Source organism: Macrotis lagotis, chromosome X, assembly GCF_037893015.1.
Source record: "Macrotis lagotis isolate mMagLag1 chromosome X, bilby.v1.9.chrom.fasta, whole genome shotgun sequence".
Taxonomy (NCBI): domain Eukaryota; kingdom Metazoa; phylum Chordata; class Mammalia; order Peramelemorphia; family Peramelidae; genus Macrotis; species Macrotis lagotis.
In genome coordinates, this window is record NC_133666.1 from 124822236 (window position 1) to 124835376 (window position 13141).

General features: G+C 34.6%; 1 protein-coding gene across 8 annotated transcripts in view; it reads left to right on the forward strand.

The window, feature by feature from the left end:
- LOC141502677 (phospholipid-transporting ATPase ABCA3-like) overlaps window positions 1-13141 on the forward strand; it is a 312244-nt gene that overhangs the window by 138795 nt on the left and 160308 nt on the right. For 3 of the 8 annotated variants that reach the window (XM_074207528.1, XM_074207521.1, XM_074207520.1), the window contains 4 exons: window positions 1072-1237; window positions 8835-9094; window positions 11805-11921; window positions 12754-12871. In XM_074207528.1, the coding sequence (XP_074063629.1) occupies window positions 1072-1237; window positions 8835-9094; window positions 11805-11921; window positions 12754-12871 (661 nt within the window). The remainder of the gene's footprint in view (window positions 1-1071; window positions 1238-8834; window positions 9095-11804; window positions 11922-12753; window positions 12872-13141) is intronic. The other 5 variants (XM_074207523.1, XM_074207522.1, XM_074207524.1 and 2 more) reach the window with 5 other exon arrangements.

Consider the following 13141-nt stretch of genomic DNA (forward strand, 5'->3'; position numbering starts at 1 on the left):
TAAAGTTGTGGGGTTTTTTAAAACCTTTGATATCTTTGATATCACAGTTGTTTGGAACCCCACTTCTGTAACTCCCTTAATCACATACAAAATATGTGATTCAGGTCACAAGAGAATGGTAAAACAATCTCAGTTGGTAGATGGTTTAATGAGGAGGTGGGAAAAGTGTCAGCTCCTCCCCATTACATCACTGGGAGATCAGATAAGTCTTCAGGTGATGGGATTAATCTGGCAACCTTGTGAGTTGCTGCACCAATTATGATTGATGAGACTGACCTTTGGGCAAATTTGGAATATGGATAGTGGATTAAAGTTATAAAATGAAAATTATGAGACAAGTCACCTGAGGAGACCTGAATAAATTTAAGATGAAGATTACATTGTGCAATGATCTGCTGTGATTGATTTAGCAATATAATTTAAGACAAGGAAAATGTTGATTGGGGGAAAGAGGGACTTAAGAATAGATGTAGGTTGGTTTTGTGAAGAAGTCACCAATCATTTGCACTCTGGGACATAAGAAAGACTTAAATTTTAATTCACAGGTTCCACAAAAGTTTCACAGGTTACAAGTTCACAAAAACTGATAGCAAAGACATTTAAGAAAGGGAAGAGAAGAAAAGGAAAGGAAATAGAGATGTGATTGGGTGAAAACCCAAGTGAATCCAGCATGGAGGAGGGTGTTAGCCAAACTTTTTTGGGGTGTCTAGCCCACCACCTGTACAGGAAGGAGTCAAGGGCGAGGGGGGTCAAAGAGTGACTCAACTAAATGTGACTGGAGTCAGGCATCCTCATTGGAAGACCTCAGCAAGGCAGAAGGAAATGAGGTTGCATCTTGGTGAATTTAGTCAGAGGCCCACAGAAAAATCAAACTTAGCATAGATAATCATTCCTTAATATTACAGGAAAAGCTGGACAAATATCTCTCCAACATTTCTCCCAACAACACAGTGATCCAAGAAGAGCCTGAAAGATTTTTGATGGAAAATGCTATTCACATCCAAAGAAAGAATTGATGAAGTCTGAATGAATATATGTTTGTTGTTGTTTTTTCCTGATTGTTCTTTATAGGTTAGTTATACCCTACGTTTCAGTAACACTGCAAGAAATCTCTGGTATTTTTGGAAGAATGTTTTGATAAGAGATGAGGTAGCAGTTTGGCACACAGATCTTCTCTTTCCAGTTTTTCCTGAAACTGGACCCAGAAATCCCGAGTTTGATGATGGAGGATCACCTGGTAAGAATGAACTTAAAAATATCATTTTGTTGTACTTGGAGTTTTTTCCAACCTTTGGTGAAATATTTATATTTATTTTATCATTATGAGTTAAATTATTTAATTTCATATTTTTACTTCATGTTGTTCATGAGTGTAGCCCCTTTAAAAAAAATCTAGGTTTCTGAGTCTAAGGAAGGAAACCAAATGGAAATATTATCTCTCTCAGCTTCACAATTAGAGGTAGATCAGTACCAGATATAGAAGAGCTGGTTAAGTAAAAATTATTTTGACAAGTTTATTCCAGGAAAGTATTTGGTTATTTCCCTTTTTTTATTTTTTGTAATTTTAAACTCCCTAATAATTTGAGTAGCAGCATAATATTAATATAGTGCATAACAATAGGATTTGCTTCATTTTTTTTTGAAGGCAGCATGGGATGATGGAAAGAGCAATGGATTTGCTGTCAGGAAAATTGTTGTTAAGAGAGCCACTCACACATTCAAGATAATTTTATTTACCTTCTAAATTCTAGGACCTTTCTGCCCTTCTGGGCACTTGTTCTCTCTCACAGAAACTATAAGAAGTTCAAAAGCTTGCAGATTCATTGAAGTGCTACGAAATAAAATCTGATTAATAATGTAATCATTGTTCCAAAATGCTGGTATTACCATAAGGGATTTGGGACACAACACAGATGCTAAATACATACATACTGCATCCTTAAGAACTTGGTGAAGCTACAGTACTAACCTTAACTCAAACTGAATTTCTTAACCTTAATACATACTGTTGTACAAACTGCTGGTGCTCCCAACTTCCTGATACTCCCTCATACTTCTAGACTATTTTTTTCCCAGTTTGCCTTTAATATAAACTGTCATATACTCACTGCCGATTTATTTTAGCAGCAAACACCAATCCCTGGTCTTCCATACTCCAGGGTCTAAAAAGCTCAAACAGGAAGTGCATTCATAGTCCAAAAGAAACCCTGGAGATAATTAGCAATTGGAGGAAATTGTCAGTCTCTTTAGCTTTAGATTCAAAGCTTAATTTATGTCCCCAGAATGACCTTTGGGATCTAGAGATAGCTTTGTCTTTAACTTGCTGTATGATCTGGGGCATTAATCTCACCTAAGATTGATATCTAAAGTTCTTTTTTTTTTAACTGTTTTTGCAAAGCAAACAGAGTTAAGTGGCTTGACCAAGGCCACACACACAGCTAGGTAATCATTAAGGGTCTGAGATCGTATTTGAACTCAGGTACTCCTGACTCCAGGGTGGGTGCTCTATCCACTGAGCCACCTAGCCACCCTGATTTCTAAAGTTCTAATGTGAATTAAATATTTACTGGTTCATCCATCATTCCACCTATCCTACTCTAACTTCAGTTATTTCCATATCCTGAATCATTAAAGTTTGCATTTTAATGTTTTACTATGATTCTATAGTTCCTTCCACCATTGACCCATCATTACCAGTCTATGAAAATACTTATCTCTGAGCAATCCCTTCATCCAATGCCTCCAATAATGCTTCCAGTCACCTGAGAATCACTGGAAAAAAGAAGTAAAATCAGACTGATTTCATCCCTACAAAACCGTAATTAAAAGCTGGTATATTTATTTTTAACTAATTTATTTTTCCAACTACATGAAAAAAAGAGTTTTCAACATTCATTTTTTATAAGATATGAGTTCCACATTTTTTGTCCCTTCCCTCCCCTCCTCCCCCTGACAGCAAGTAATCTGATTTAGGTTTTACATGTATAACTATGTTAAACATATTTCCATATTAGACATGCTGTGAAAGAAGAACGAGAGAAAAAAGGGGAGGAAACCATCAGAGGGGGAAAAATATAAAACAAATTTTGAAAATTGAAAATATTATACTTTGGTCTGCATTCAGATCCATAATTCTTTCTCTGGAAGTGGATTATAGTTTCCATCACAACTCTTTTAGGATTGATTGTTTTTAGAGATAGGATTTGAACTTAGGTCTTTCTGGCTCTGAGGCCAGTTCATAATCTAATTTGCCATGCTGGTTCAATTATTTATATGTATAGATGTGGAGTGTGTGTGTGTGGTAAATATATGGTAATTTTTTAGTGAAAGAAGGCACCAACAATTTGAAGGAATCAGAAATTGCCTCATATAACAGTTAATATCCAAGTTGAATTTTGATAGAAGCTAGGAATTTTAAAATGACACATGTGTGTGTGTGTGTGTGTGACATGTCAAACTTACCAAAATAGGATACATTATATTTCCCAAAAAACTTGCCCTTTTTCCCAAACTTTGCCATTTCTGTCAAAGGAACCACCATTCTTACAGCTTCCAGATTTATAATCTAGTGCTATGCTGATTGCTCACTCTCACATTCTTCTCTCTGGTCACACAGCAGTTATCTAATTATCTTTGAAATTATTGTAATAGCAGGGGCAGCTAGGTGGCGTAGTGGATAAAGCACCGGGTGTCTTGGAGTCAGGAGTACCTGGGTTCAAATCCAGTCTCAGACACTTAATAATTACCTAGCTGTGTGACCTTGGGCAAGCCACTTAACCCCATTTGCCTTGCAAAAACCTTAAAAAAAAATTATTGTAATAGCATCCCAGACAAAGGTTTCACTAATTCGTCCTCTACAAGATCAAAATGATCTTCTTTACTCTCATTCAAAATAAAAACTTCCCTGCTTAATATTTAAAGTCCAACTCTATTCCCCAATAGTGTTACTAGTTCTTCTAGAATGTTTTATACCTGTCACTCATTCATACAGTTTCAAACACTTCCTATGGCTCAGGGAGTGGACTAGGTATGAGGGATACATTGATCCCTACCCATAAGGAATTTACATTCTATAGGAAGAGATAATATATGTATATGTATATTATATATGTATATTTATATGCATGTATACATATGTATGTAGATACATGTATACACAAATGTACATATATAATTATATATAATATATACAATAAATATGACTACTTGGAAGAGGTACTACTTGCTGAGGAATGACCTCATGGAGTAGATATCAAGCATGAAAGTAACTAGCAGTTCTAAAAGGAGGAATAAGTAAATAGAATAAAGCTTTCCAGGCTCTGACTATAATAGCCTGAGCAAAGAAGGGAAGGCAAGAGACAGTACAAACAAGGGGTGGAGGTAGGGAGGGGTCCACTGACCATCACTTCCCCTCAACCCCTGGAATAGACAGCTGGAGAATCACAGCATCCCACAGACCACTAGCTTTCCTTCTACCAGCCATCATGTCGAGGTGTAAGCTCATCATCCCTGTCACTAATACCACTTTCTGGTCATTTGCTAGAAGTGGCAAGATAAACCCAGGAGCCTCAGAAATAGGAAAGTCTCCTTACTCATATTACTAGCCTTGCTTCCATCAGGACCATTGCAACTATTATTCAGGAAGGTACCATTATGGTTTAATAGAACTTGGTAGCTACATTTGCAAGTATTGTACCCTTCATCTCTTCAGTAACCATACATACTGAAAACTCAAAATTCTAATCACCAAATCCTTGGCTCTCTTTCAAATGGCTCAACATTAGAAACTTCTATGGTTTTATTCATGGGAATTACAGAGAGAACACAAATGATAGTGGAGAAAGAGGAAACAGCTCTCCAATACAACTCTTGCACCAAATTAAGTGATAATGGAAAATCTTTTTTTTTTAGGTTTTTGCAAGGCAAATGGGGTTAAATGGCTTGCCCAAGGCCACACAGCTAGGTAATTAAGTGTCTGAGACATTTGAACCCAGGTACTCGTGACACCAAGGCCGGTGCTTTATCCACTACGCCACCTAGCATCCCCTGATGGAAAATCTTAAGAAAAAGTACTGTCATTTTTTTAATCTAGTTTACCTCAACACAGAAAAATAGAGTTTCCATTAGGAGGGATTCTGCCAGCCAAGCCCTCACAGAACTTTCCTGCAGGAGCTGGGACAGAAGCTAGGGCTATATATTTCTATAGAAAAAGAACTCGCTGGTAGCTCTTTCACTTAGACCTTGGAGCCAAACGGTAGATTTGGTACAAACTGAGTCTGGAACCTACAGGGGAGTAACTATGGCAGATTTTAGCCTCATAGACAGACTTATGGGGTTGCTCTGATCTATGTGCAAGATCTTAAATTAAGTCTGATTAAAAAGACAGGGACTGTGGACTAGGAGTGAGCCTTTAGTCCATCACAGTGATCTCCCAGCGGGATCTAGGATTCAACCCAGAAAACTAACCTTGACCCAATGGAAAAGAGATCAAGTCAGAGACTGCAGAAACAGGGTGAGTCTACAGATTTGTCTCTCTAAACATGCAGTGCTATCTAATAGAAGATGTGTTCATTTTCAGCTAAGGGTAAACCTGCTATTCTGTTTCCTAGATCTTCCCTAGATCAGACAAATCCTAATGATAAATAGTACTCAGCATTGAGAGAAAGCATCTGAATTTCAGATATCCTCCAGAAAGTACACAGAGACTAGTTCTATCAAAAAGGCTATTATGAAGCCATGGAACCCTAAGCCATAAATTCAGAAGAAGGAAATATAAATAAAGGCTCTAAATAAAGCATAACTTGTCTAATTTCTGGAATTATAAATTAAACAAGAACTTTAATGGAAAGAATTAGAATAAGTGAAAGATTTAGAGGAAGCATTTAAAAATTATTTTCGACAGCTTACTATATAAGAATTGTAAAACCCTATCTAAATATTTAATAGAGTCCCTGAAAATTAGTGGAACAGAAGTTAATGACTGACTTTTTGAGGCAATATGAAAAATTAAGACAGTCAAAAGACTTTAAAAAAGTAAGAAAATGTAAGATAACAAAAACAACTGACCTGGAAAACAAACTAAGGAGAATAGAAATCATTAGTCTACTTGAATATATAAGAAAAAAACATGAATATCATATTTCAAGAAATCATAACCAAAAATTGCTCAGACCTATTAGAATCAGAAGACAAAGTGAAAAATAGGAAAAATCCATTGATGCCTCTTGAAAGAAACTACCTAGACATTCTCAGAAACATTATAGATATAGTACTTTTGGTTAAAAGAAAAATATGGCAAGCATCCAGAAACACCACAGGCAAGATTGCACAAGTTATGAGGACTACCATTAAGAAGAGGAAAATTTAGAGCACAATGTTCCAAAAAACAAAAGATAAAGACTTACAACCAAGATCCCATCAATATGATTTTACAAAAGGAAAAAATAGGCCTATAATAAAAAAAAAATTTCTTCTAAAAAAAAAGGTTAATGAAAAGATAGGATCTGGTTAGAAACTTTTAAATATGGTGGAAAAAGCTATTCAATGATGATAGAAGAAAAAAACAGCTTTGGACTCATAAGAACTTGACATTGAGAGCTTTCTGGAAGTCCTATAATATTTACAATGCAATCTGTAATATTGCTAAGGCCTGGGAAAATGTATGAAGAGTTTCGAAAAAGTGTACCTACAGTGCCCTATTTTCATGAATTTTACAAAGATGGAAGTGAGCAATGAGACTAAAATTAGCACAAAAATTGGAGCTGGAGTGGCTAGGTGGCATAGTAGATAAAGCACCAGCCTTGGAGTCAGGAGTACCTGGGTTCAAATCGGGTCTCAGACACTTAATAATTACCTAGCTGTGTGGCCTTGGGCACTTAACCACAAATTGCCCTGCAAAAACCTAAAAAAAAAAATTGGAGCTAAAATAGATGAGAACGATGTGGAAGAGTCAATTGAATCCCATAGAGAAGAACTGTCATATGAGGATCTGCTTAAGTTTCTAGCTACAAAGATTGCAAATGAAGAAGGAAATATCAAACCAATGAATTAGTTGGCAGAATTATTTCATCTTTTGAGTGAATTTTTTCTTCTGTTGGAAAGATCGATCCAAATACTTTAAGATGTTTTTTAAAGTTCAAAAACTATTTGAGGATAATATTTTTTGCTATTATCTGAGATATGAGGAAAAGTGATATTGTAGTCAACTACCTAGTGATAAAGGCTAGGGGTACCATATTGCATATCTACATTAACTTTACTATCTAGCCACTGTGCATACTGTATTATTAACTTTACCTTTCATTTCATAATTCTGTATATTATCATTTCATAATTCTGTATATTATCACACTCCAGTATTTAAAATTTCTGCATTTTAGTACATAGAGATTAAAGAAAGAAGGAAAATACCCACATATACAAAAATATTTATAGCATCTCCTTTTGCAATATCAAAGAACTTGAAACTGGCAAAACAAATGATAGTATTTGAATTTAATGGAATATGCAAATTTTATATATATATATATATACATATATATATATATATATATATATGTATATGAAAAAAGGGATGGTTTTAGGCTTTCCTGGGAAGATTGATGCTGATTGAAGTGACCAGAACCAGGAGAATAATTCACAGTTAAAACAGCATTGTAAAGGTAACTTTGAAAAACATGATCAATGTATTACTGGCCATGATTCCAGAGGAATGGAATGTGCTACGGAAATGTGATGAAATGTGTTGTGGAACTCCTGTCAGATTCTGTAAATTCAAAATTAAGTATATGAGACACTTTTCAATAAGACTAATATTAAAAAATACACACATATTTGTTAGAAGGAACATTGGACTTTCCTATAGGAAAGGGAAAACTTTTTCCTTCTTATATGTATTGTCTCTCCTTATGAAAATATGAATTCCTTGAGAACAGGGACTCAGTGATTTTCTTTTTGGTATTCTCAGTGTCTAACATAGTAGACATCTAATAAATTTTTTTATTCATACCTTTTTTCATTCATGGGGAGAGGAAAATTTAGTTTCAGAAAGATGGAGTGTTGTGAGGAACAGCATAAAGGTCAGTTTGACTGAACCATAGAAAAAGGGAAATAATGTATCATTAGGCTGGAGCCAACTTGTGATGTCAATTTTAAATGCTTAATATGATAAAAAGGAAAGAGGACTGACTTTGATATCAGAATCTGTAGATATTCCACCTCTCTACTTGCAAAAAATCACTTAATCTTGCTTTTGTAAAATCAGGGGATTGAAGATGTTCTCTAGATGTTCTCTAAACCTTATTACTGTAATTTCTGTAAAGGACTTTTTCAATTCTGATCTTGATTTTTATGTACTAGACTTATCAGAAATTTCTTTAGGTATTCATTTCTCACTCACTGTGCCTCCTCCCCACTACAGACCTTCTTCCTTCAGTATGTCATTTTAGACATTCACTAATTTTATCCAGAATATGATACTGTGACTTTGGAGTCAGGACTTTGGGAAAGAATTGTAATTTTTGAGATGACTTGTATCACAGATGTTTTTTGCTCTGTGAATGAAAAGCAACCTATTATGCTGCACGTATATGCACATGTATAGTGAAGAAGAAGCTGAACTTGGCATCAGTGAATAATGTGAATAAATTATCTTCTTGTGAGATGTTGGACACCTCACTTAATCTCTCTGAGACTGTTTAATTATCTATAAAATGGAAACATTTCAAAAGGTTGTTATAAGCATTACATGAGATAAAGTATGTCAAAAGTTTGTAAATGATAAAACATTGTGTAAATCAAGTTTTTGTTAATATTTATTCTCTTTCCTAATTCAGGGTATTTTACAGAAGGGTTCCTGACCATACAACATGCTGTTGATAAAGCCATAATGCGATACCATGCAAGAAATAATGCAACAGACCTGTTAAATACCACTTCTGTTTATATAAAGAGGTTTCCATTCCCAGTTGCCTCGACCGATAATTTCTATATTATTCTCATCTATTTTTTGCCCTTAACAGTTGGATTTGTTTTCTCCCTAATGATATTCAATTTGATTCGTTTTGTTGTATGGGAAAAGGAAAAGCAATTGAAGGTAAACCTGCTTGTCTTTGGATTAAACCTTCTAATAGGAAATGCTTTTGGGTGTTGGAAATAGAATCTGAGATTTGCAAGGCACTTTAGAGGTCTTCTAATCTAACTATAAATGACCAAGAAGCCCTTCTACAGTATCCCCAACAAATGTTCACATACTTTATGTTCAAAGACCTACAGTGAGTTGAAACATTATTATTCCAGATATAACTTTTTATTTTGGTAAAGCTATAATGTTTAGGAAAATTTTGGAAGCTATCATCAAAGGAATTAACATCTGCCTCTGAAACTTCCATTCATTATTTCTACTTTTTTAGTCAACTTTCTACATGACAGCCATCAGATACTTGAAGACCATCATATGCTCCTTAATTCTTCTTTTGTCCAGGGGTGTTCCCAGTTCATTCAGTGCAGCCTTCTACAGAATTTTCGTTAGTTCTTTCATCATCCTGGTTACCCTTGTCTGGTCATGATTCCAGTTTTCTATGTTCTTCCAAAAATGTGATCTAGAACTAAATGCAATATTTTAAAGATGAACTCAGCATAATATATATTATCATTCTGGACACTTTGTCTTCTTACTACAGTCTTGCTAGGCATAAGTTTTTTAGTCTGTAAGTCATACTTTTAACTCATATTTAGTTGCTAGTCACAAATATACTTCCCCAAAACAGTTCAGTTTTTCAGTTTCAGTTCCTTTTCACAGGAAAAAACAAATCCCTTCTACCCTTTAGTTTTTGAAGTTGAATCTGTTGAATCCAATATTAGAATAACACATTTTACCCTATTAAGTTTGTTTAATTTAACTATTATTTTAGGCTTAAGAGGAACTTCTCTTGTTTTTGTCACTTACAGTTTTAGCTATTTTTGTCTTCCTGAAGATTTGACATTCATGTCATCTATACCTCACCCCAGCAAATCACTAATAAAATTGTTGAACCACAAAGCCAAAGATAAATTCCTATTCAGTTAGTGTTATTCTTTTAGGCTACATTGATTGACCTATTAAGTTGACTATTCTTTAGGTTTGATCATTGCATTACAAATCCATTTAAAAATTATGTCTGCATCCCAACCGCAAGAATACCCCTAAGTGACAGTAGCAAATATAATTTCATTGAGAATAGTTCGCACCTTTTAACCTCATTTCATTTTTTGACAGAACTAAAATTAGAACAGAGATATGTAATAGTTAAATGATAGATAAATGTAAGTATACTATATTACATTCATTTATCCTGTCCAAAAAGGAAATGAGATTAGTTAAGACTGATCCATTCTTGATAGAGCTGTGCTGGTTTTTAATGGTTCCCTTTAAAAATGTGTTCATAACTTTGTCAGTCTTGTAATACCTCTCCTAATCTCTAGGATCTGTCTCAGGCACTGACACAATTATCAGCATTCACTTCTGCTATTGCTTTTAGTATTCTATGAAATTGATTTGATTTGAAATTACTGTAGGTAGTTCAAGTATACCAAACTTTATTTCCATGACTTCTCTTAGCCTTCCATTTCCCTCCTAATTAATATTGTTCTACCTTTCCCATCTAATGATCACTTTTAGTGGAAAAGAAAACTGAAGGAAATAAATACTTTCCTAATATCTCATTATTAGCATTTTGACATGTTAATTATTTCTCAAATCTCATTATAAACATTTCTCAAATTGAGACCCTGTTGCCTTTGAAAGTCTTATCTCCCAGGTAACCCTCAAACCAATTTCAATAATTCCTATGTGACCATCTTTTTTTTTTTTTACTTCTTCCAAATGCTTCTTAATATCTGAGTTAAATCCCTGTTACCTAATGACTTTACATTTTGGAACTCTGTACTCATTCCTGTACCAAGGAGCCTTAAGATAATTTGAAGCTAGAGAATTTTGATTATTAGTGTTTTAGGGCATTAACATTTAAATGTTCCTCAAAGAATTAAATGAGTGAAGTCAGCAATTCTTTCTTCTAGTATGTAAAAGTGATTCTTAGTCATGTATAGGTTAGATCAGGTGGCCTCTCAAGTCCCCTGTAAATATCAGCATTCTTTCCTTTTAACTTCCTTCCTTTCTTTAAGAAATCAATTATGGGGGCGGGGGCGGGGGCGGGGGGGCAGCTGGGGTGGCTAGGTGATGCAGTGGATAGAGCACTGGCCCTGGAGTCAGGAGTACCTGAGTTCAAATCCGGCCTCGGACACTTAATAATTATCTAGCTGTGTGGCCTTGGGCAAGCCACTTAAGCCCTACTTGCCTTGCAAAAACCTTAAAAAAAAAAAAAGAATTACATGCTTTCAGTAGACCTATTTACTCTAAAGCATTAACTTTAAAGTTTAGGAGCAGAAGCCTGAGTATCTTAATTTTTTACAAGTAGACCAAAGTGAATATTGTTATATCTAAAACTTTAAAATATATAATTGTTTTAAATTTTTATCACTTCTTGGATTAATTTTTTCTAAAGTATATTATCATACATTATATTTTTAAAAATACTTCAGAGGTCTGCTCCATTATTCAATTTTTTAAAAATTTAATTAAATTCACATTTACATAATTTGTTATGTTAATTGTTTTATATAATTATATGGCTCACATGCTTTATCAGCTGAAGAATTCTGATTTTTCAGACATTTAATGCAGTTCTTGATAGATTATTAAATAGTTTTATATTTATGTACTTAAAATTCTGCATTATATACCTTTTGACTTTTTTGGCTTCTAACAGGAGTACCTCCGCATAATGGGAATTAGTAGTCTATTACTCTGGAGTTCCTATTTCTTCACATTCTTATTGTTTCTTCTTTTAAACATCATTTTGCTGACTCTGATATTGTTAGTCAAGGCAAGTGATTGCAGTTTTATGTTTGTTTGTTGTTATTTTAATTTCATTGGGAATGATCTTTATTGTTGTGTGGGAGAAGCTACACTGTTAAGCAGAACATGAAGAAACATTGATGGCAGAATTCACCAGCATCACTTTCTCCTCCAGAGCCATCTGGATCTAGTGACCAGATATGACTCAGAATGATAGGAGATGGCCCTGGATGTGAGACAGTCAGGGCTGAGTGATTTGCACAAGGTCACACAGCTATAAAGTGTCAAATATCTGAGGCCAGATTTGAACTCCCACCTTCCTGACTCCAGGTTCTCTATCCTCTGAACCCCATAGTGAGTAGTGTATCTGAGGGCTTTCCCCTACAAAATAACAGGACAAAAGAGGATCTTGAAGGGTTAAAAACATAGAAGCTCCATAATCCCTCCCCAGCCACACCAAGGGAATGCAGTTGAGAGGGTTAATAGCAGAGTGAAATAAAGGAATTAGATTGCTGTCTCTTGAGAAAATAATCTAAAAATGTAGGTAGTGCTAAAAGTTATTAAGTGAATAAAAGGCAATTAGTGATGATTCTGCAGTAGAAAGCCTGAGGTTGATGGTATATACTCATTCTCTAGGGAAATATTCAAAAATCTTCTAAGAAGATTGTCCTTCCTATAGCTTTGAGTAATTAGATTACATTTCATTTACTGCATTTCAGACAATGGATAATTGATTAATTGCTTTAGTGATACTACATTATTTAAGCATCTGTTTATTTCCTTACCCCATTTTAACTAGTCTTCTTATAAACTTCACTTACTTACATGACTGAATTGACTTATTGGATGTTTTATGGTAGATTGTAGAGGAGCCAATAATCTGCTACAGTGATGGATCCTTAGTGTTTTTCTTTCTGATGTGCTCTGCCATTGTTTCTATACTCTTCGGCTTTGTGATCAGCACATTCTTCAACTCTGGTGAGTCCAGAAATTCATCTATTTCAAATTCTCCAGTAAAATATAAACTACTGGAGGGCTGGAACTATTTCCTTTTTTCCTTTGTATCTACCACTGCCTTACTCGAAGTAGGTTTTTAATAAATGTTTGTTAAAATGACATTTTGTAAGAAAATCTATGAGTATGTCTAAATGTTTATGTAGGTAGTAGGGAGGCAGCTAGTAGTCAGGGTGTAATATAAGATAAATGAGAAAATAGGGATGATAGAGGGGACAATTTGTTGGAAAAGTT